The 25,183-nt window shown below is 39.6% G+C and overlaps 1 protein-coding gene across 8 annotated transcripts in view; it reads left to right on the top strand.

Moving 5' to 3' along the window:
* KATNAL2 (katanin catalytic subunit A1 like 2) overlaps window positions 1–25,183 on the top strand; it is a 94,089-nt gene that overhangs the window by 27,259 nt on the left and 41,647 nt on the right. The window contains exons 1-4 of one of the 8 annotated variants that reach the window (XM_023543804.2): window positions 9,899–10,392; window positions 13,893–13,963; window positions 20,753–20,919; window positions 22,267–22,309. In XM_023543804.2, coding sequence (XP_023399572.1) covers window positions 13,899–13,963; window positions 20,753–20,919; window positions 22,267–22,309 — 275 coding nt within the window. In that variant the 5' untranslated portion in view covers window positions 9,899–10,392; window positions 13,893–13,898. Of the gene's footprint in view, window positions 1–9,898; window positions 10,393–13,892; window positions 13,964–20,752; window positions 20,920–22,266; window positions 22,443–25,183 lie in introns of those variants that run through there. The other 7 variants (XM_064294556.1, XM_023543813.2, XM_023543820.1 and 4 more) reach the window with 7 other exon arrangements.

Genomic DNA, 25,183 nt, shown 5'->3' with positions numbered 1-25,183 from the left:
TGGTGAACTGTCCGTTCATGTCCTTTGCCCATTTTTAAAGTTGATTGCTTGTCTTTTTTTTTGTTGAAATTTTCTATAAATTTTAGAGATGAGTCACTTGTCAGGTGAGTAATTTCCACATTTTCCCCAGTCTGTAGATTCTTTTTTTACTCTTTTGGAGAAGTCTTTTGATTCACACAAGTGTTTAATTTTTAGGAGGTCCCAGTCATCTAGTTAGTTTGTCTTCTGTTGTTAGTGCATTTTTAGTTAAGCTTGGTAGTCTATTTATGCCATAAATCTGGGACCCTAGGTTTTTCCTTATTTTTTTCTTCCATGATCTTTATAGTTGTAAGTTTTACATTTAGGTCTTTGATCCATCTTGAGTTAGTTTTTGTGTATGGAGTGAAGTATGGATCCTGTTTCATTTTTCTGCAATTGGATGTCCAGTTTTGCCAGCACCATTTATTGAAGAGACTATCTCTTCCCCATTTAATGGCTTTCAGCCCTTTGTCAAAGATCAGCTCTCCACAGGTAGATGGATTTACTTCGGGGTTCTCAGTTCTGTTCCATTGATCTGTGTGTCTGTCATTGTACCAGTACCAGGCTGTTTTGACTACCATGGCTATATAGTAGGTTCTGAAATTGGGAAGTGTGAGGCTTCCCACTTTGTTCTTCTTCTGTAGTAGTGCTTTGCTTATCCAGGGCCTCTTTCTTTTCCATATAAAGTTGGTGATTAGTTTTTCCATCTCATTAAAGAATGTTGATGGAATCTGAATTGGGATTGCATTATATCTATAGATCGCTTTGGGTAGTATTGACATTTTCACAATATTGAGTCTTACTACCTATGAGCATGGGATTTTTTTCCTTTTATGTAGGTCTCCTTTGGTTTTTACTGTAGTGTTTTGTAGCTTTCTTTGTATAAATCTTTTACATCCCTGGTTAGGTCTATTGCTAAGTATTTTATCTTTCGGGGGGAGAATTGTAAATGGTATTATTTTCTTGATTTCCTTTTCAGGGTTTTCTTTGTTAATGTAGAGGCATTGGACTGAATTTTGTATATTGATCTTGTACCCTGCTGCTTTGCTGAATTCTTCTATTAGTTCTGGTAGCTTTCTTGCGGAATCTCTGGGATTTTCTATGTATAATATCATGTCATTTGCAAATAGGGATAGTTTTAACTTCTTCCAAGTTGGATGTCTTTTATTTCCATTTCTTGCCTTATTGCTCTGGCTACAACTCCTGGAAATTCCTTTTTTTTTCTTTTGGCTTTAACAGAGAGAAATTTATTCTCTCACAGTCTAGTAGGCTACAAGGCCAAATTCAGGGCGCCAGATCCAGGGGAAGGCTTTCTGTCTCTGTCGGCTCTGGAGGAAGGTCATTGTCATAAACCTTCCCCTGGTGGAGGAGCCTCTCTGTAGGAACCTTGAGTCCACACAATGCACTCTGCTCTTGGCACTGCTGTCTTGTTGGTATGAGGTCCCTAACTCTCTGCCTGCTTCCCTTTCCTTTTTTTTTTTTTTTTCCATTGTGCTTCAAGTGAAAGTTTACAGCTCAAGTTAGTTTCTCATGTAAAAATTTATATACACATTGTTATGTGACCCTAGTTGCTCTCTCTATAATGTGACAGCACACTCCTCCTTCCACCCTGAATTTCCCGTGTCCATTCAACCAGCTTCTGTCCCTTTCTGCCTTCTCAACTCATCTCCAGACAGGAGCTGCCCATTTATTCTCATGTATCTACTTGAATCCTGGAAATACCTTTGACAGGGATGGGGACATCTGTTATTTTCCAGGAGTGCAATCAAAATCCTGCACACACCTCTCTGGTAGGCTCTTTATAGTCTTTGAAAAACATGGTCAACATTTCTCAGGTCAGCTTACGATATGGAGGTCCCTCCATCCCAAGAATTAGAGCTTTTGGCTTTCTATTCATCAGACCAACAGTGTTATCACTAGATCAATGGTCCACTGTTTAACAACTCTCCAGGGATTCTAAAAGGAGTTTGACAGGGATAATTTCAACAAATGATCCAGCTTCAGGTGTTAGGGCAGCTGTGAAACCCAGTACTCTCCTCTGGGTAATGTGTATATTGTCTTAGTCATCTAGTGCTGCTGTAACAGAAATACCACAAGCGGATAGCTTTAACAAAGAGAAATTTATTTTCTCACAGTCTAGTAGACTAGAAGTCCAAATTCAGGGCGTCAGCTCCAGGGGAAGGCCTTCTCTGTCAGCTCTGGAGAAAGGTCCTTGTCATCAATCTTCCCCTGGACTAGGAGCTTCTCTGCACAGGAACCCTGGGTCCAAAGGACACACTCTGCTCCTGGTGCTGCTTCCTTGGTAATATGAAGTCCCCAACTCTCTGCTTGCTTCCCTTGCCTTTTATCTCTTGTAAGATAAAAGGTGGTACAGGCCACACCCCAGGGAAACTCCATTTACAGAAGTGACCCGAGCAAGGATGTTATGTCCTACCCTAATCCTGTGTAACCACAGGAAGAGATTATGATCTGTAACACACAGGAAAATCACAAAATAGAGGACAGCCACACAATACTGGGAATCATGGCCTAACCAAGTTGACACATATTTTTAGGGGACACCATTCAACCCATGCTGTAGATAGATAGATAGATAGATAGATAGGTAGGTAGGTAGGTAGGTAGGTAGGTAGGTAGGTAGGTAGGTAGGTAGGTAGGTAGGTAGGTAGATATCAGTATCAATCTGTCTATCTATCTTATCTATCCATCATCTATCTATCTATCTAATTAGTTGCTGTGGAGTCAACTCTGACTCATGGCAACCCCATGTCTGTCATAGTAGAACTGTGCTTCGTAGGGTTTTTAATGGCTGAGTTTTCCAGAAGTGGATCACCAGGCCTTTCTTCCCAGGCATGTTTGGGTGGACTCGAACCTTTAACCTTTTGGTTAATAGCTGAGCCTGTTAACCATTTATACCACCCAGGGACTCCTACCTATGGATAGTGGATAATAAAACTCCTGAGTGTCTTTGCTTCTGTGTGTGTGTGTGTGTGTGTGCATGTGTGCCCACGTCTGACGGGGTAGTGAGGTCAGAGGGACATGGGAATGGGAAGTGAGGTGAAAAGGAGGAGATGCCTTTGTATGAATCTGTCCTTCCTAGTGAATGAGAACAACCTGAGGCCAGCAGCAGGGTCAGGACCCCTTCCACCCCACACTCTACCCCCAACCCACCTCTGCTCCCAGTATTTTCTGAGGCCGGAACAGGGAATCCAGATGTCATCTGCCAAGGTGATAGTGTAGTTTCTTGGTCTAGAAATTTTCTGATCTGTGAAGAGTTGAACTCAAGCCACTGTATTTGTTACTTACCAAATTATTAAACAATTCAGAAGTGTATGAATTAAAAATTAAGCTGCTATATCCCACCCCATTTCTCTACCCAGAAGTAATTAAAATGGCTAGGTTTTTGTCCTTCCCTTTTCTATGAGTAGAAGTGTGTGGGTGTATATTTCTATGATTTTCCCTTTACAGCGTGTCTTAGAATTAGGTATATCTGCATGTGATTATAGGGAAAGATTTTCAAGACATTAAGTGGAAAAAAAGTAAAATGCAGAACAGTGTATATAAAATAATCCAATTTTGGTAAAATTTTATAAGTTTGTACATTAATATGTTGATATTTTCATCAGCCCTTTTCAGGACCGTCACATAATACGTTAACAGTAGTAGGTAGAATGAAGAAAGAAACTTATTTTTTAATATTCTGTACTAATTGAAGTTTTCGTTTGTCATCTTTAAGTATTACTTTTAATTCATATTATCTTGCCTTAGTATTTGGGGGGGGCAGTAAGTAGTTGGGGAGAAAACACATGTCTTCAGAATCTTTCCTTGTCATATATATAGATCAGCCTCATTCTTAGTGTTCCATTGTAAGGCTACACCTTGATTTATTTAACCACTGATGGACATTTGGGCATTTCTAATTCTTTGCTAATACAATAATGCTTTATTAAATATTCTTGTATAAGAATTGTATCATTGATCTTCTACAGTGTAAATCGGTGGGAGTGGAATTGCCAGATTAATGAGTATATGCATTTATCTCCTTGATAGATTTTGTCAATTTGCTATACAAAAGGGGTGTACCAATTTACTTTTCCACCAATTGTATATAAGCATGTGTTTTTTGCTTGCCAACTCTGATTATCAAAATTTTAAAAATTTCTGTATTTACAAAGTTTGAGATTTTTGTTGAAAGAAGCTGCATTTTGCCCCAATGAGCTGAATAAATATCAATAATACGTATTAATATTTCAGTTGCAAGTTATGATAAAACTAAAAAAGCAAACTAGAGAGTGAAATGGCTGCCCAGAAGAGAGTGTGTTCTTTTCTACCTGGCAAGCCTTCTCCTGTAGTCGCATTGATGCTGCAAGCTTGGTAAAGCGCATTCATCACAGCAAGTACAGAAGCGTCATTGCCGCGCCGGATGTGGTAGCCTGGCACTGCTCTCAGGGGAGGCCCTTACCGTGGCCTGGGTAGTAAGTAGCTCTCCCCCTACCACCACCATTTTCATTTTGAATAACTTCAAAATATTGCATCAAATTATTTGTATTTTTTGCCAGATCATTTATTTTGTATATCAGGGCAAAAAAAAAAAAAAAAAAAAAAAACTACTTAAATGATTTATGTTTATTTATTTCATTTTTTTGTGCTTTATGTGAAAGCTTACAATACAAATCAGTTTCTCATTCAAAAACTTACATACAAATGTTTTGTGACATTGGTTGCAATCACCAAAATATGTCAGCACTCTCCCTCTTTCCCCCCTGGGTTGCCCATGTCCATTCGTCCAATTTTCCTGTCCCTTCCTGCCTTCTTGTCTTGCTTTTGGGTAGGTGTTGCCCACTTGGTCTTGTATACTTGATTGATCTAAGAAGCACATTCTTCATATGTGTTATTGTTTGTTTTATAGGCCTCTCTAATCTTTGGCTGAAAGGTGGACTTCAGAAGTGGCTTTAGTTCTTAGTTAGCTGCATGTCTGGGGGCCATAGTCTTGGGGGTTCCTCCAGTCTCTGTCAGATCAATAAATCTGGTCTTTTTTTGTGAATTTGGATTTTATTCTACATTCATCTCTTGCTCTGTCCGGGACCCTCTATCGTGATCGCTGTCAGAGCAATTGGTGGTAGTAGCTGGGCACCATCAGGTTCTTCTGGGCTGGTGGAGGCTGTGGTTCATTAGTCCTTTGGACTAATGTTTTCCTTGTGTCTTTACCAGTAGATATATCTTAGATGGTGTTTCATAAGCTTTAAAGACCCCAGACGCTACTCTCCAAAGGAGGATGTAGGATATTTTCTTTATGAACTACGTTATGCTAATTGACCTAGCTGTCCTCCGAAACTATGGTCCCTAGCCCTCAGCCACAGCAACTCGGTCCCTGAAGGTGTTTGGATGTGTCTAGGATGCTTCTATGACTTTGCTTTGGTCAAGATGTACTGACTTCCCATATATTGTGTGTTGTATTTTCCTTCACCAAAGTGAACACTTGTCTACTATCTAGTTAGTGATTTCTCTTCCCTTCCCCACCCCTCCCAACCCTTGTAACCATCAAAAGTGTTTTTTTTCTATGAATAAATCTTTTTGAGTTTTTATAACAGTGGTCTCATACAATATTTGTCCTTTTGTGGTTGACTTGTTTCACTCAGCATAATACCCTTCAGATTCATCCACGCCATGAGATATTTTGCAAATTCATCATTGTTCTTTATTATTGTATAGTATTCCCTTGTATGTATCATAATTTATTTATCCATTTATGTATTGGTGGGCACTTAGCTTGTTTCCATCTTTTTGCTATTGTTAATAATGCTGCAGTGAACACGTGTATGCATATGGATTTATGTTTATTTTAGCTTTTTTTCCACCCACCCCTTTTTTGCATTTTAAAACAGCTTTATTGAGGTATAATTCACATACCTTACAATTCAGTCATTTAAAGTGTACAATTCAATGGTTTCTAGTATATTTGCAGAGTTAAGCATCCACCACAGTCAATTTTAGAACATTTTTATTACCCTAAAAAGAAATCCCATATCCCTTAACTGTTACCCCTCAATTTCTCAATCCCCAGCCCCAGCCCCTCCTTTTTAAAAACATCTCTCCCAGGATCTTTTTTCTGTTTCTCTAATGAGTTTTCTGGCTCTCCCCAGACCCTTCTCACCTTTAGGAAGTTCAGAGCTATCAGCCAAACCCAGTGCTGTGTGTGTTGTACTGAGGAACATGAACAAAACACTCCCATGCTGCTTTTTCTCAGCGTCCTAGCCATAGAGAACATTTGCTTCAGCACATATTTAGGTTAGGAAGAAAGAAATGCTTCTGGAGGGAAGGATGGAAAGACTCTGAAATTCAGGAGCAAAGCACCTAACAGCTGTTGAGCAACCACCAACCATTATCCCTAAGATTGCCATGTTGTTGTTGTGTGCCATTGAGTGATTCTGACTCTTAGCGACCCTATAGGACAGAGTAGAACTGCCCCATAGGGTTTTCTAGGCTGTAATCTTTATGGGAACAGATTGCCAGGTCTTTTCCCCCACAGAGTGGCTAGTGGCTTCAAACTGCCGACCTTAAGGTTAGCAACTGAGCGCTTAACCATTGTGCCACCAGGGCTCCTTAACACTAGCATAAAACCAAAGCCAACCCATTGCCATCGAGTCGATTCCAACTCATAGCATCCCACAGTTTTCAGGCTTTGTCTCACGTGATGTACAGGACACCGCACAGAACTCTAGAGGATATAGAAATTGTAGGAAATAGGACAAGTCAGTGTCTGATGTAGTCTCTCTGAAGATGTAGATGGTTTAAAAGTACTTCCAATCCTTTGTTCTCCAAAGACCATTACAAACATGTGGGATGGATTAGCTTTATTTGTAGCAGGCCTGTGACTATTCAGAAGATAAAAAGTATAATCTCCTATGAGATTATACTACTCCTGGTGCAGCAGAGTGGCTAATATTCTGAAGGAGGCATAGCCAGTAATTCCTTTGAAATCGTCACCAAAATTATGGGCATTATTAGTTTTGTGGAGCCACTTGAGACACTATTCATTTATTTATTGTTTTAGGTCAAGAAGAGTGTCTTGTACCACAGTTGTAACTAAAAAAAAAAAAAAAAATTTTATTTTTTTTGTTTTTTGTAACTAGCTTTTTGCAAATTAAGATAGTAGCGTCTCTCTGGTCTGGAGTGAATGTGTAGGGTGGGAGTGGATGATAATAATGATGAGTTAATAAAGGAGACGAGTTGAGGAAAGAGCGAGCCTTGGCCTGGAGCCAGAAGCCCTTGGTTCTGCTACCAACCCATTGCTGCTGTGGGGGCAAATTCCTTAACTCTTCTGCATCTCAGATTCCTGAAACTCAGTGATCCCCAAGTACCTTCTTTTGTTGTTGGGTGCTGTTGAGTGGATTTTGACTCATAGCAACCCCATCTGACAGAGTAGAACTGCCGCATAGGGTTTTCTAGGCTATAATCTTTAAGGAACAAATCATCAGGTCTTTCTCCCGTGGGTCCGATGGGTAGGTTCGAACTGTCAACCGTTAAGTTAGCAGCCCAGCACTTAACTGTTGTGTCACCAGGGCGCCTAAGTATGTTCTAGACCAAAAACCAAATCCATTGCCATCAAGTCAGTTCTGACTCATAGCAACCTTATAGGACAGAGTAGAACTGCCCATAGGGTTTCCAAGACTGTAATCTTTACAGAAGCAGATTGCCACATCTTTATCCCGCAGAGCCACAGATGGGTTCAAATTGCCAACATTTTGGTTAGCAGCTGAGCACTTAACCACTGCATCACCAGCACTCCTCAGTACCTTCTAACCAAGCCAAACCCACTGCCATCAAACTGATTCCGACTCATAGGGATGCTCTGGGACAGAGAGATCTGTCCCACAGGGTTTCCAAGGCTGTAAATCTTTAAGACTGCCACCACTGACCTTTTGATTAGCAGCCCAGCGCTTAACCACTGTGCCACCAGTGCTCAAATTACCTTCTAAAAAAAAAAAAAAAAACCTTCTAGCCACCTAAAATTCTGAACTGAAACCCCAAGCTTGGTTTGAGAATTAGAGATATATCCCATCAATCCTACTACTGCCTTTTTAATATGTGGCTATATTTTTCTTTTGCAAGCTTCCTTTGAATTGAATTCTGTGATGATTGTAATTTTCATCATGCAAACAACAGTCAGCAACAAGGAACTTCCTGCAGTGTTTTCCCTCCTTATACACTAGATGGCACTATAAACCCAGCGCCAAGAACTATAGGTGAGGCAAATCAAAGTTTCAAAAAAAAAAAAGGAAACGAACAAAAAAACCAAAGGAGAGACTTTGATGGGTGATGGCATTTTTGTCAACTTAGAAGAGCTTCAGTCTTAACAGTTGTTATGTCTAGCAGGTGAAAACCGGTCACCACTTAACAGCATCAACAACAAGGGGTGGTTAGGTGAGTGATGGGTGTTGGTTCAAGGGAGAATTATTTCACCATCATTATTATTAATCATAATAATTATGGCAGTTGTGTTGGCATAGCAGCCTCCTGGGTGCCAAGCACTTGGACATCATCCTCCCTTTTTAACTCCCTGGTAACACTGTGAGGAAGGACCCTTAGCCCACTGCCAGCAAGAAAGCTGAGGCTCAGAGGGGCTCAGGGCCCCTCTCCTAGCCCTATCCCCAGGCCAGCTGTACCTTTCCTTGAGTGATCAAAACTCTGTGGCAATGATGTTACCTGAAAAGCCTCCAACACACCTGAACCCACCTTGATTGTGACTGGGATGCCACTGCAGGCCACAAAGCCCAGCTGCATGAAAACACTCATTTCCTAGGGAACAGGGGAGGGTTTCTTCCTTAAGACTGTGTTCAAAATAAATAAAATAACAATTCTAATTGAAAAGAGTTGTGATCTCAACGTCTTCAGAAAGATGCTTGAAAACTGCCAATGTTATTTACATCAGGATAATGTCATTTTGTATAGAGGCTTTTAAACTTTTTTTACGGTGAACCTCTGTAAGACATCTTAAACTGGGATCCAGTACATACACGCACACACCTGCAACAAAGGTTTCATGAAGCAATAGTATGCCTACCTGCCTGTTAAGCATTCTGAGATAATTCTATTTCATTAAACCATTCTGTCTGTAACCCATTAAGTTGATTTTATGACCTGAAGTTTGAAAAAAAAGACAGTTATCTAGTGAACCTTTTAAGAAATACCAGTCTCTGCTTAGCACTTGGCACCATGCCAGACACTGTGGGTACTTTAAAGAATTATTTACCAATACTTCCCGTTTTCTGGGAAAGAGAAGAGTTACTTTGAGAGACATTAGGCAGTCATATAAGACACTGTGATATTATGCCCAGAGACCAGAAAACAGTGGAAGCAGAAAATTTAAGTGAAGTTTTTGTGGGATAGCGAGATAGTATCTAAGCTCTTATTTTATTATGAACTTACATGCATATTCCATTCATGTGAAGTTAAAAAAAGTGAAAACTAAACCATTTACTTTTTTTTAAAGGATGCATATATAGGTGGTAAAACCGTAAAAAACAAAGGAAAGATGAACACAAAAGTCAGGATGGTAGTTACTGCTGGTGAGAGGAAGGGGAAACATCTGGGAGGGACACACAAGGGATCGTCTAACATACTGAAGGTGTTCCAAGTCTATGATAGTTAATGTTATGTAACTACTTGACTAGGCCATGATTCCCGGTATTGTATAATTCTCCTCCATTTTTTGTGATCTGATGTAATTCTCCTCCATTTTGTGGTATTATATAATTATTCTGCATTTTATGTGTTGTAAATCCTAAACCTCTATATGTTAATGAGGCAGGATTAGTGTGGGTTGTATCTTGAGTCACACCATTACTAAAGGGCATGACTCTAGTCACACGTTTACTCAAGTCACACCCTTACCCAAGTTCCACCCACTCAAATCTGATGATGTGAGGGGAATTTCCTTGAGGGTATGACCTATATCCAATATATATAGATGCTCTGGCAAAGCTTGTTCTTGCTTTGGATCCTGCATCTGTTCGTCATCATCTGACCTCTGGTTCTTGGGACTCGAGCTAGCAGCCTGCCATCTGACCTGCTGATTCCGGTATCCATAAGCTTCCATAGTCCTGAGAATTGGCAGCCTATCGTCTGACCTGTATTGCCAGTTTCCACAGCCCTGTGGCCCAGCAGCCTGTCGTCTGATCTGCCAGTTTGGGTTAGTCAGCTCCTGCAACCATGTGAGTCAGGAGAAACCTCTAGCCTGATGCCTGACCCTTGGATTTGGGACTTGCCAGCCTTCACAACTGTGTGAGCCATTTCCTTGAGATAAATACATATATATATGCTTCGCTGGTTTTACTTCTCTAGAGAATCCACCCAAGACAAGGTCTTAATAAGGTAGTGTTTATTTTTATTATTATTATTAAAAATGAATGTGTGTTTTATATACTCTTCTGTATGGATTGTATATTTTACAACAGCAAATTAAAAAATAGCAAAGAAGATTACTGTAATCATCTTCTTGATTGTTTATCTCTTCTTGGTAATTTGTTTTAGGGTTTGTTAACCCTCCCTGATTTAAAGTGATCTCTTTAAGGGCGGAGAAATGTACACAGTGTCATTTTTTAGAATGGCCTGCTATCACTTTTAAACTTCTCCTTAATGCTATCAGATCTGCCCTTGAGAATGAATTTGGGTTTTAGAAATAGTCAAACCTGCTAATAAAGTGTGTTTGTAAACTGGATGAAGTGCAACTTCAAATAATAGGATTATCCAACATCAGAGAGTTGATTATGTTATGTTACAATCTCTGTAGCCATTAAAAAGTCAAGTTTTAGAAAAACTTTTAACGACTTGGAAAAATATTTACAAAAATTTTTTTTCAAAATATTTTTAAGAAACAAAAACACATTATGGAAACACATAAACTCTATTTTGTTAGAAAATGACTGAAAGATTGTGACCAAAATGTTTTATTTTTTCTTGTGCCTTTATGCATTGTCCCGGTTTTCTGCAAGGACTGTGTATTATTCTTGTAAATGAAGGTTGGAGGGAGACTTTGGCTCATTAACCTACATTGAAGACAATTTTAAAGGAGATGTTTCAGAAATGTTTTGTGGAATGGAATAAGAACATGACCTGCCAAGATGACTTTGAAGGGAAAAATGTTCATTTAAATATATTGGGTCTGACATATCTGCTTAAAAATCAGTGATGACTTTTTAATTCAAGATTGTAATTTTCCTTTAATCTTTTTTTTCCCCAGATTTCTGAGAGCCCTAATTTTTATTTATTTTAGACTAAATTCAAAGCAACAATATCTTTTGAATGTCAGAGAGCAAAATAAATTTTGGCTGAACAAGTGGGTAGTTGCTGTGCTCTTTTCACAAGCACTTTGAAACACGTACTGCTTTATTTGCTGTGTTTTCTAGTAAACTGAGTAAAGGCTTACCACCTTAAGCAACAAGACTTTATATCTGAATCAATTTGGATGGATACATATTTAAAATAAGTTACTATTTTGCAGCTTAGTTAAACAGAAAATATTGAATATAAATGAACCTCTTTTTTATTACTTTGAATCATAAGAGACTACCCACAAAGCATCTAAAACATCCATTTTGTTTTGCATGCAAAAAGCAAGAATTGGATGTTGTGAAAAAGGAGTAATCAAAGAATAAGAACTGTCTCTTAGAAATTAAAAATATAATTGTCTAAGTAAATTCTATAGAATAGTGTGAAGACAGGACTAGGAAATTGCTCAGAAAATAGAAAAAAGAGACAAAGAAACTTTATGACACTACAAGAAAAAAGAATCCTAAAGGCTCACTCTAGATAGTCTCTATTCAGTTAATAGGAGTTCTTAAAAATAAAGCAGAGAAAACATAAGGAAATAATTTATTAACGAAATAATAAAAGGAAATTTCCAAGAACAGAAGAATGGGAAATTCCAGTTTGACAATGCCAACACAGTGAATGGAAGAAGACATTACATCAAGAAGTTTGTATAATTTCAGAACACCAGAGTTAAAAAAAAGATCCTAAAAGATTCATGAGAAGAAAAAAAAATATATATATATATGTGCAAATATATATCGATTCCGACTCATAGCGACCCTATAAGTCGGAATTGACTCGACGGCACTGGGTAGTGGGATATATGCAAAGGGTCAGGAATAAGAATGACATTGGACTTTTCAATAAAAACACTGAAAGATAGATGACAACGGAACAATGTTATTCCCTTCTGAACTATCAAGTTTAAAGTAAAATAAAGACACTTTCAGACGTGCAAATTCCCAAAAACAATTATCTCCTATACAGCTTTATTCAAGAAGATGTGTACTATTTGAAACAAGGGGTGACCAGGAAATGGGAAGACTCAAGTTCTGGAAAATGCTCTAACACTGGGAAGTTTCAAAGGAAATCCCCAGAATGAGTGCTTATAGCAGGCCTAAGAGACAGCAGTTCTGTTTGGAGTGGGAGGGTGGAGGCTCCAGGAGGAAGGCCATCAGGCAGAAAAGTATACTGGCACATGATCTAATGTGTTTGACGGTGTGCAGAGTGATATGAGGGTGTGCTAGAAACGTGTTAGTGTTTGAAAATTAGCAATAAAAACATATGTAAAAAAGTAAGCAATTAAAAAAAAAAGGCAGTTTTTCATTCCAAGAAAAACAAATGTACAGAAATGGGAAGGTAATCGCTTTGGGCTCAGCAGTGAACAATATTTACAAATAATATAATCAATTGCTTTAACTGTAAGGGGAGGAAAGGATAAGAAGGGCAAAAGAGAGCTTAACTGTCCTCTACCTTAATGGGAAATGAATAGTTAATGTCAAACATTTATACATCTCAAAACAGTGGAGGTGAGTATCAGGAGAAACAGCTAAAATAATTAAGGTTGTTGCCTCTAGGGAGTGAGACTCGAGGTAGGGTGGAAGTGGGGCAGGAAACTTGTTTTTCTTTAAAAGTTGTAGTACTATTTGATTTTTAAATGACTATATAAGTATTTTAACTTTATTATAACATTAATTTTTAGAAAGCTCTGGATGGATGCCTGAAAAGCTTTCAAATGTGTCATGAGTGTGTGTGCATAGATTTTATGGCATAATTTGGGCCATTCAGGAGCTTTTTTCCAATCATCTAATTTTTTCCAATCATCTAATTCTTACCTGTGTTCTTATTAGATAAAGATGTTAGGTAAGTTATTTCCAGATAAGGGTAGTACTATTGAAAGTAAGTATTTTATGAACACATTTCAGGGGAATTTGAGATACCAGATAACTAAATGTAGCTACACATTAACACTGTGAATAAATGTACAAATTCATCCAGTTTGAATAAGGGCCTTATTAATGCAGGAATTTTCCTTTTATGGTCTCTGCTACTCTCAGTGGATATTGTAAATGCTTGGCTGTGCAATCACCCCTGAATGGTTTCTTGGAACCCGTCTCCACGTTGGTGCAGGGACTGGGTAGGGCTCGAAGTGAATTAAAGACATAGTCGCATGTAAGTGCCTCTGATGTCAGAGCTGATTTCTGGCTCGAGCGTTTATGTCACTTTCCTTAACCTGCTTCAAGTAGTGGGAGTGTGTATATTTTTTCTTCATGATTATAAGCAATAAAAGCCCAATTAGCTTGGGAGTAAGAATTTCAACTAATAAAGTGCAATGCTAATTTAAATCATCATACTTTAAGTTTACAATTGAGAAGGCAGCTTTAAGAAGAAAATAACAATGGAAAACAACTTTATCTATCCTTAGAGACTTCCATCTGCTTTCCAGCCTTTAAGTCGTGCTGCTCTGTTTTGACAGGTTACATTTACCTTCAAGGGTTTGTTGCTATAAAAGGAGTGTTGTATGTCATTGTCATCCCGTCTACATTTTCCTTTGTTCACAGTGCGAGATGAGGACGGAGGCACGACGGAAAAATCTTCTCATTTTGATTTTGCATTACTTAACACAAGAAGGGTATGTTGCATCACTGATAATTCCTTTCTTTCTCTGCCCTCCACTTTTACTGCCTTATTTACGTATATCTTTTCCACAATATGCATCTGAAAACTTTATTAGCAGACCTACTCAGGACATGACATACTTTTTCTTTCCTGCCAAGTTTGAAGATGGCATAGGCCTTTGGAATGAGGTTTCCTGGGGTTCCACTGCTGGCTATCTATCAAATCGATTCCGACTCATGGTGACCCTGCGTGTGTCAGAGTAGAACTGTGCTCCAGAGTGTTTTCAGGGGCTGATGTTTCGGATGTAGCTTTCCAGGCCTTTCTCCTGGATGTACTCAGCAGCCGGCCTTTTGGTTAACAGTGAAGTACCTGAGCCGTTTGCACCACCCAGGGACTCTGCTGGCTATATAGATGCAGATAATTTTCTTATTCTTCAGTTTTCCTTTTCTCAAAGTAAAGGTATTTACCTAGAAAACCTGAAGTCCAATTCTGTTTTTCCTGCAATATCCATTCTATAGCTTTCAGGGAGAGGAAATTTGGAAGCATCTGCCTTTTAGCCCTTACCTCAATAAAACAAGACCCAAACACAATAAAGGCTGCTAATATGGTATGGTAGGTGTTTTGTGAGAGGGAGAGAGTTGACCCATGAAGTATATGAAGGGCATTATGTACGTTAGATTTTTTCTGCCATTTCATGTTTCAGCCAGGAGGACAATAATTCAGGTTTCAGGTTCAGGGCTTAAAAACCTCTGAGTTAGGGCAGTGGTTCTCAAACAAGGGTTGAGGCCGGGGGAGGGAGTGATTTTGTCTCTCGGGATATTTGGCAATGTGTGGAGACATTTTTGGCTATCACAACTGGCATATAGTGGGTAGAGAACAGGGATGCTGCTAAACATCCTGCAATGCCTTGGACATCTCTCCATAACAAAGAATTATTTGACCCAAAACATCAATTGTGCTGAGGTGGAGATGTACTGAATCAGAGCAAGAACCACTGACCAGCTGCTGGCCTTCTCCCAGAAGGCTGAATAAGCATCTCTTCCTCAAAAAAACATGGTACCTATTATTGAAATAAGAGATCTACTGTAACTAAAAGTCAAATTTGAGAGTCCAGTAACCCTAGTCCTAGGGAGACAGGAAGGAAGTAGGGAGGATAGGATGAAGTTGAGAGGGAACTGAGAACCTATCTTTGTTTCTCTTAACCTTGCCAGTGGCAGCTGTTTTAAATAAACCCATGGCCTTCTCTAGGGGAATGACCATTCTAGAGGCCTTGAGGAATTTTTTTTTTTTTTTTAGTTTTAAGGTAGATATTGAGGTCTCCAACTTACACTTGAAGAAGCAGACCTAGAGAAGCGAAGGAACACACTGGAGGTCACTGGGTTCTAAATGGGAGTGCTTTCCAGGCCTGTCCCACTCCAAAAGCCTTCCAGGGCCCTTATTCCTCTGCTTTCATGTTGAAGATCTTTTTTTTTTTTTTTTGCTTTAGAGTCACCTCAGGAAAATAAAAATGCACATTGGCCATGCTTCTTGAGGGCGTTTTATGTTTTGCTTTTGCGACGGCCTTTTTAAGTCAGGAAATGAAATGCCTGCAACTGTACTTAAGCATTCTTTTATTATTGAGGTCATTAAAGGATTTGAGTTTTTTGCCAGAATTTCAGATACATGAGTTTTATTTCTTGATTACTGCATTGCACAACTTGAACAAACTTTGTTATTGAATAATCTGATTTATTTTTGCTCCTTGTAAACCAAGAGTTTACCACATAAACTCTTTAATTATAAACTATATAGTCTGTGTCATAATGCCTTATCAGAATTACATAAGAGAATTTTTCCACCATGGCAAATGAGGTGAACTGCAGTACTTCAACACAAAACCGTTCCTCTCTCTACTTAATTTGAAACACATGGTTTCATTAGTCATGTCACTTTTTGGTGTCAGGGATTTAAACATTATTGGGAAATGGCCCATTCTTTCCATATTTCTACCCATCTCAGACCAGAGAAATGAGTGCTACCTTCACCTTGTCAGCGGGCAGGTCAGTCTATTGGTCCTCATTGGCTAAATCTCTGAATCCACACGCAGCAGTGGGGTAGGAGTAACAGCCCAAGCAGAGCGGGGCTGACTTTGGTCCCCTCTGTGCCTGTTTCCTAAAATTCACTAGCCAGGCAGGCTGCATGTGGGTGACGGGTTGCTCCATACTGTTCACCATTCACCTAAGGAAAGCAATTCTAAAGGCCACATATGAGGAAGCGTCAAGTGCTTGTGCTGACAAGGGGCTTAATGTAGTTGCAAGAGCTCCCAGGATAAGAACATAGAACCAGGAGCCAGACAGCCTTGGTTGAAATGCCTACTCACCTTTTTGCTAACCTGTGACCTTGGGAAAGTTACTTATTTTTTTGTATGCGTATCAGTTTCCTCATCTGTAAAATGAGATAATGACCCTATCATTATCAACGAAAGCATATATGAGTTGCTGGCTATTTTTACTATGGGGGAGGTAGGATTTAGATTTTATTTTTTTAATACCCAGCCCTGTTCAGCAAAAGACTTAAAGCAGCTGGAATGTGGATTTCGCCCATTTTACTTCTACTTTTTACAAAATCTCAGTTCCATCCAAAAAGCCCTGAGCTAAAATACCTCAAGGTATTTTTTCTAAGTGTGTACCATGGAACACAAGGTCAGCAGTTCGAATCCACCAGCTGCTCCTTGGAAACCCCATGGGGCAGGTCTACTCTGTCCTATAAGGTCACTATGAGTCGGAATCAACTCAGTGTCAATGGGCTTTTTTTTTTTTTTTTTGGTTTAAAGTCACAATATGCAGGTTTTTGCAAACTTGTTTTCTCAAGCCATCTTTAAGACTAGTTTTCCATGGCACACTTTAAGAAATGCTGCCTTAGTGGATTAGGACTCTTATAAAACTACAGCTCATCATACTAGACCCCAGTTCTGTGAGCAAAGTATTGTTAGTTGTTCAACAAATGCTGCTTAAGTAGTCATTGAGGAACTTGCTAGCATGTAGATGCGTAGAATGACTAGAAAGCAAGACAAAACCATTTCCACAGGCAATCCCTGATTTTTATTGCAGTGCATTTTGTATTTCAGAAACTGTATCACAAAGGAGAACTGTTAAAAAGACAAATAAAAGTCGGCATAGTTATCCCTTCTCTTGCAGTTGCTACCTTTATAGCCAGAAGAGTTACTGTATACTTAGAAAGCATGCTCTTCCCTTTTATGCCACTAGATGGCGCTTTGCATCTGATCGTTTTCTGAGACCTGTGGGGAAATGAGTCAATGAGTGGACTATCAAGATGAAAAGTGAGCTCTAGGTATTTTTAAAGACATCTCACTGTCAAAAGAGACAGAGCTGCTACAATCAAGTACTAAGTTAGAGTTCAGCAAAGAAGGTTATCATGAATTGGAATAAACAAACAGGGAAAACTTTGTAGAGAAGGTGAGATGAGCTGGTCGTGAAGGATGGGTAGAATATGGATAGACATATGCGTCAGATGAGGACATTCCAGGCAGCGTCACAGAGGATGTTGTGGGACAATTAGGTAAACAGAAAGACCAGAGTTTGTGCGAAGAAGTGTTGAGATCAGACAACGGAGGCACAGGGTACCAGGTCACCTAGTACTACACACACATCAGTTTGGCCTGAACTACTCTTAGCAGCCTCCCATCTATCTATGTCTTGCTGTTATTGCTAACCAACCCTTCCTCCAGTCCTGCCCTGTCATTCTGTTGATTAAGAACCTCTAGTGGCTCTCTTACCAGCCATATCAAGTTCATTACCTCGCTTAAGCTCAAACAGTATAGTAGGAACCAGGGGCAGATTAACCAGTGAGCAAGGTATGCACAGGCTTAATTGTGATTACTTACTAATCTGTACCACACAACTTCACATGGGTTTCACCACATATTTTAAGAAAGTTCAGTCTTCCAACTGACCTGAATCTGGTGCCAGGAAGAGGGCATAAATAAAAAAGAAAGTTTTCTCCTTCCACCTTCTCAGATTCAAATCAAACAGAAAGAACTCTAACGTACAGAAGGGATTGTTTTTTACTTTCATTTAGTTTGTTGTTGTTGAGAATATACACAGAAAAACATACACCAATTCAACAGTTTCTAAATGTACAATTCAGTGACATTGATTACATTCTTCGAGTTATGCAACCATTCTCACCCTCCTTTTTAAAGTTGTTCCTCCACCATTAATGTAAACTTCCTGCTTCTGAAGGTTCCTGTCTAATCTTTCGAGTTGCTGTTGTCATTTTGATCCCATTTAGATAGATCTTAAAAGAGTATAATGCTCAAGGCAAGCATTTTTTACTAGTTAAGCTAAACTATTGTTTGGTATTAAGAAGACCTTAGGGGATATTTTTGGTTTAAGTTTTAAAGATTATCTCAGGGCTATAGTTTGAGGGGTTCATCTAGCCCCTATGGCTCCAGAAAGTCTGGAGTCTGTAAAAATTTGAAATTCTGTTCTGCATTTTCCCCTTTTGATCAGGATTCTTCTATAGAATCTTTGATCAAAATGTTCAGTAATGGTAGTTGGGCACCATCCATTTCTGGACTCATGGAAAAGGAGGTGTTCAATTAGCCACACATTCCATATCCATCTTCTATTCCTGACTCTCCTTCTTCCTTTGCTGCTCCAGGTGGATAGAGAGCATTTGTCATGCCTTGGATGACTGCTTGCAAGCTTTTGAAGGCTCCTTGCGCTATTTAATGAACTGGGAGGTAGAACAGAAACACTAAACATGTTACTAGGCCTATTAACTGGGATGTCCCATGAAATGACCTTAAACCTCCAAACCAAGGAACCAAATTCCATGAGGTTTTTGATATTAAATAAGCAGCCTCAGTGGCCATTTTTTTTTCTTTTGGTCATTATTGTAAATATACCTATCAGACAACTTTTGCCAATTCAACTTTTTACAGATGTACGACTTACTGACAGCAATTACAATAATTGGCTGTGCAACCCTACCCTTAATCAATGTGATTTTTCAGTCACTATCAACCTCCCCATTTTCCCCTCCCTCTTGCCCCTGGTAATCACTAGTAAACTTTGGTCTCTGTGCATTTGCCTTTTCTTGTCTTTTTATATAAGTGAGGTCATATAGTATTTGTCCTATTGTTATTGACTTATTTCATTTAGCATAATATCTGCAAGTTCCATCTATATTGTAGCATGTATCAAGACTTCATTTCTCCCACTGGCTGAGTAGTATTCCATTATATATGTGTACCATATTTTGTTTATTCATTCTTCTGTGAAAGGACATTTAGGTTGTTTCCACCTTTTGGCTATTGTTTGAATAGTGCCGCAATGAACACTGGTGTACAGGTATCTGTTTGAGTCTCTGCTTTCAAGTCTTTTGGGCACATACCTAGGAGTAGAATTTCTAGGTCATGTGGTAGTTCTATTTTTAGTTTTTTGAGTTTAGTTTAGTGTTCTCCACAATGGTACAGCAGGAATTCTTAATTTGAGGTCCTTGGATGAGCTGGAGGAGCCCTGGTGACGCAGTGGTTAAGCTCTTGGCTGCTAACTCAAAAGTCGGCCACTCAAACCCACCGGCTGCTCCCCAGAAGAGAGATGTGGCAGTCTGCTTCTATAAAGATCACAGCCTTAAAAACCCTATGGGGTAGTCCTACCCTGCCCTACAGGGTCGCTAGAAGTCAGAATTGACTGCAGCAGGTTTTGGTTTGGGATGAGCTGGAGGTAGTATGATGGTGGTGGGCCCCTGGAATGTGCACATTTTTCAGGAGAGAGTCCTTAGTTTTACAAAGAAGTTAAGAACTAGAAATTAAGACCTGGAGAGCATTTGTACTTTGAGAGAATTTTTAGACCCAAACACTTGCTTCTTTTAGTTTCGGCAGCCTTATGACTGAACAAGTTAAAAAGGTAATGAAGAAGCTTACATGCAGAAGTACCTTATAGTGTAATGTGTGACTGGTTAAAAAATTAGCAGAAATAATACACCCGAGTAGATGAGGTCTAAATTTCTGTGCCGCTGCCATCAATCAATGAATCTTTGAAATTTCCTTCAGATCTCATGACCTATTCTTTGAATTGCTTCGATGTTGGCAAATCTTGACCTTTGGGGTTGAATCTGGGTTTTTTCAATTGCCAAATGTTGCCTGACATGAAGACTGGTGAATGAAGAGGAGGTAAACAAGCTGGGCAAATACCCATTTTTGGCTAAAAATGAGTAAAGGTTGAAACACAAGACTTATATTCTTAGTTGATTTACTCATTTGTGATGACATCACTTGAATAAATAAGTAGCTTTCAGAGGCAACTGCTGTGAAAGACAATAGTTGGATGTATTTAACATAACTCCAGAGAGGCTCCTTGCTCTACAGGCAAACCTTATAAGGAACCCTGGTAGCACAATGCTTCTATGCTCTGTTGCTAGCCAGCAATGTTGGTGTTTGAACTTACCAGAGGCTTTGCAGGAGGAGGACCTGGTGATCTGCTTTTGTAAATGTTAGAGCCTAGAAAATCCTATGGGGCAATTCTACTCTGTCAGATGGGGTCAATATGAGTTAAAAATTGACTTGATGGCATCCAACAACGACAACATATATACTAGTTTTCATCTAATGTACTATTAATATAGGCTTATGTTTGTCCTGTATGGCCGCTATGAGTTGGAATCAACTTGACAGCACAGAACAATGACAACAATTCTTTGCATATTAAGTCTCTTGGGGCTTGTGATGTCGGGTTGCCTTTATTCTTTTTACTCAGAGTTGTTTTTAAATGCTTTTTTTCTTCTGTGAAACTGCCAGATATATCGATGCGGCCAATGCTTTGGAGCAAGAAACCAAACTGGGGTTACGACGCTTTGAAGTTTGTGACAACATTGACCTTGAAACTATTTTGATGGAATATGAGAGCTATTATTTTGTAAAATTTCAGAAATACCCTAAAATTGTCAAAAAGGCATCAGACACAGGTACATGGCTATTTTCTAGAAATAAGGCTTTATCATGTCTTCAAGATTACTGTTTCTTCCTCATCTTATTCCCAGAGAGATGGTACCCCTTGTCCTGCACTGAGACAGTAGACCAGAAAGATCATGTGGCCTCTTATAGATCCAGTGGGGACAATTTAAACATAATCGCCTGGACATTGATGTCCCTTTAGTCATGTTGGTGTTTGTTTGAGGAATGTGTGTTTTATGGCAATAAAAGCAATACCCTAGTGTATCACGGGTACTTTTTAGAAGCTCAACATTACTTTCATTTCTTTAGAGATGGAAGGAGCTGTTGGAAGAGGATAATGACAGAAGACCTTTTCTAGTTAGGAAGACTATTATCAATCTTGAAAATAACACGAAAATGAGTATTGGTGAAGCTAATAGCTCATGTATAGATAATGAAATGCTTTTGAAAGCCATCAATCCAGATAATGATCAATATACTGCAAAGACCCTATATAGGTTAGCAGTCAAGGAGACTGGCTGGAGAAGAGATCTAAAGTGAGGGCCCTATGTTTTGTAGTAACATTGACTTAGAAGTCTGTAAGTGGGGGAAGTAATTATAAACCAAGGGAGATCATTGTCCTGTTTACAAGGCACTTGTTAAGCCACAGACTTTAACATTTCATGTAGGGACCAGGAAACCAAGAAGAACATTAATTAAAAACAGCCAGGGCGGATTCTCAGAGCTAAAGGGTCTAGAGGCATTTTCATCTGAGCTCCCTTCCAACGCAGCGTTCAGAACTTGGCTTCCTTGGCTTGTTGTTAGATCCAGTTCTTGGCAGAGAAAGTACTGACTGATGACCACTAGGCCACCAGGAATGTTATTGACATAATCTGATTTCTAGATTGCTAGTCTGATGTAATTTGATACCCATATTCTCCCATGATATTCGGACAACACTATTTTTATTTTAAGATAAACTGGTAAACTATGGCTGATAAGTGTTCTCTGCTAGACTCGCTTGATCATCTGGGAGGCCCACACACCACAGCAAAATGATGTCAAGTGAAAACTTAATGAAATGGTAACTATAAAGTGAGCCCATATTGGAGTTGCCCTCAGGTACATGGTACCCAACACATTTAATATCTGAGGCCTTTCGGGTCTTTCTGTGTATGGAAATGCTTGGAAGGTATAGGTCTCTTTCTCATTGCTGGTAATTTCATGTCTCTCTAGATGAGGGTAGCTTAGTCTCTGGGAAAGGCTGTAGTAGAAAAATTTAAGAACAGTGTAAAAGGAAAAACATACCTGAAAATCACCCTCTCTCTCTCTTAAAAATTAAATGATTTCCTTTTCCTCCAATATTTGTTTTGCCACAGCAGAAAATAATTTACCACAAAGAAGTGGAGGGAAGACCAGAAGGTAAAGTGAATGGTAATTCATCTTCACCATCCATCTCAACTCTGGGAGTTTGTGGGATCCCCTTCCAGAAGATTTTCCAGTGCAGATCCATGACTGTCTACCAGCAATACCAGACTGTGGTCATGTGTCCTCGGTAGGCCTAGCCGTGGGTCCCCCTAATAGTACAGCTCTCCAGGACTAGGGCCAATATCTGTTGGTTCCCCTGAAAATGATTGCATCCAGTGGCACTCTGTCTTTATAGGCCGTGTCGTGTAAAAAGTAGAGCTCAGAAATAAAAAGAAAGACCCAGCTTCAAGTCATGGGTCTGTTACTTATAAGCTTGGAGCAAGTTTCTGGCACATAGTGAGTTCGCAGCACATAGTGAGTTCGCAGCACATAGTGAGCACCGAAGAAATATTCCCCCCCCCACCTTTTTTTATAATGCTATTGAAAAAAAGATGCCTTAGATCATCATTTAATCTTATCTGTAACATCTTTGAGCACTCCCACATCACACGTTCTCACATCTAAAGATACATAGTAAGCCAGGAGGCTCAACCCCATACCTCCCCCTTTCCCAAGGCTAGCCTGCCTCAGACTGTTCTTCTCTTACTTTTCCCTCCTTTTCTCACATGCCCCTTGTGTGCTTTCTCCAGCTTCTCAAATCCAAATCTCATTTGGGATCTGTAGCATCTGGCTGGAGCTCCTCTGTCTCGACCATTCTGGGTAGACACATTGTCCCGCAAGGACCCTCTCCCCCACTCTTGCCTCCGTGTCCTCCCATGTTCCTCTTGCCTCGCTGCCAGCACACACTGTTGTCATCATAGCCTGTTTAGAAATACACAGGAGTGTGGGGCACTGCTGCAGAGGGATGGCCCAGGGTTGGAGCATCAGGGCCTGGATGGCATTTTGCTATTTTAACAAAGCCTACAACTCTGGGGCAAGTTAAAGTTGAGTACCTATAGGGGACATTCAACCATTCAGGCAGTGAACAAATTTTTAAAAAAATCTTATAATGCTATTGAAAAAAAGAAGTCTTAGATTGTGATCATAAGCAATTTATCAGGCCCTCAGGAGGTGTGAGTTTTATGTGCCTTCACTGAGTTCCCTGCTCTTGTGAATCCAGTTCCCCTGCCTACAGCCTAGGAAGGCAGGGAAGGACACCTCGCAGGGCTGTTTGGCATCGCTTATAAGAATGGTGCTGGAGCCCATGCTCGCTTCATGATAACGCTCAGGAGAAGCCTCTGCTTAGGGCTGGCTTTGCTTTGTGCTGTTCTTTAGAAACAGATTTATTGTTTTGACAGAAATGTTATTTTTTTTTATTAGTTTCCATAAAGCCAGTCAGACTCCAGTGATAAATGTTAACTACTTGAGAGTAGAAACGGCGAGGAGCATTTTAAGACCCCAACTTTGGAATGCGTTTTGGATTTTGATTAATGATCAGCCACACATTCATGTCTGGAACTTCCTCAGCATTCTTTACCTGCCAGGGAAATTCTATGAGTGAATGTTATTGGAACGCTTTGTTTTTGGGGACAGAGCATAGTGGCACATTGGACAGCTTGGGGTTACTTCAGCTCCTCTCTGGGTAGATGTTTGTACCTGGCAAGCATAAAGGTTGGAGTCAGGAAAGATAATTAGGAAAGTAATGAATGGTGTTTTTATTAATAATTTTGTACTCAAAGATAGTTACTGAAGTGAGAGATTGTGTCATGAGACTGGATTAGCAAATGAAATTATCTTTTCCTAATTCTTGCATGTTATACCAGAGACCAATTTTCCAGCTTACAGATGAGCCAAAAGTGGAAAGATTAGTTAATGCGATGAATGAGAGAATTAGGATCCTAAAAGATCTTGACAATTTGGGAGATGAGCCCAGAATAACAAGAAGAAATTTAATGGAATAAGGTTTAAGCTCTGTATTAGTTTCCAAGGACTGCTATAACAAAGTACTACAAACTGTATGACTTAAAACAACAGAAATTTATATTCTCACAGTTCTGGAGGCTAGATATCTGAAATCAAGTGCCATCAGGGTCATGCTGTCTCTGAAGCCTCTAGGGAAGGAATCCTTCCTTACCTTTCCTTCTGGTAATCCCAGGTTTTCCTTGGCTTGTGGCAGCATAACCCGACATCTGCCTCCATCTTCACAGTCTTCATATGGCCTTGTTTCCTCTGTGGGTGTTCTTTGTATCTGTGTTTATAAGGGCATCAGTCAGATTGGAATAGGGCCCACCCTACTCCAGTATGACCTCTTGTTAACTAATTACACCTGCAAAGATGCTATTTCCAAATAAGGTCACATTCACAGGTACCCAGGGTTAGTGCTTGAACATATCTTTTTGGGGGACACAAGTCAACCCATAAGAAACTCTAACCAAAGATTCACAACAAATAGTTCCCCATTACAAAATCAGAGATCTAGAGTTTTGAGTTAAATATAGATATGAGTCAATGGTGTAATGTATTTGCTAATGTGGTAGCATTAATTGCTAAAGCAAAAAAGCAAAGATGTCACCTTGAAGACTAAGGTGCGCCTGACCTAAGCCATGATATTTTCAATCACCTCATATGCATGTGAAAGCTGGACAATGCATTAGGAAGACTAAACAAAAATGGATGCCTTTGAGTTACAGTGTTGGCAAAAAATATTGAATGTACCATGGACTGCCGAAAGAACAAACAAATCTGTCTTGGAAGAAGTACAGCCAGAATGCTCCTTGGAAGCAAGGATGGCGAGACTACATCTCACATACCTTGGACATGTTATCTGGAGGGATCAGTCCCTGGAGAAGGACATCATGCTTGGTAAAGTAGAGGGTCAGTGAAAAAGAGGAAGACCCTCAACGAGATGGATTGACACAGTGGCTACAACAATGGGTTCAAGCATAACAA

Source organism: Loxodonta africana, chromosome 11, assembly GCF_030014295.1.
Source record: "Loxodonta africana isolate mLoxAfr1 chromosome 11, mLoxAfr1.hap2, whole genome shotgun sequence".
Classification (NCBI taxonomy): Eukaryota; Metazoa; Chordata; class Mammalia; order Proboscidea; family Elephantidae; genus Loxodonta; species Loxodonta africana.
This window is presented reverse-complemented; position numbering and strand designations above follow the sequence as displayed.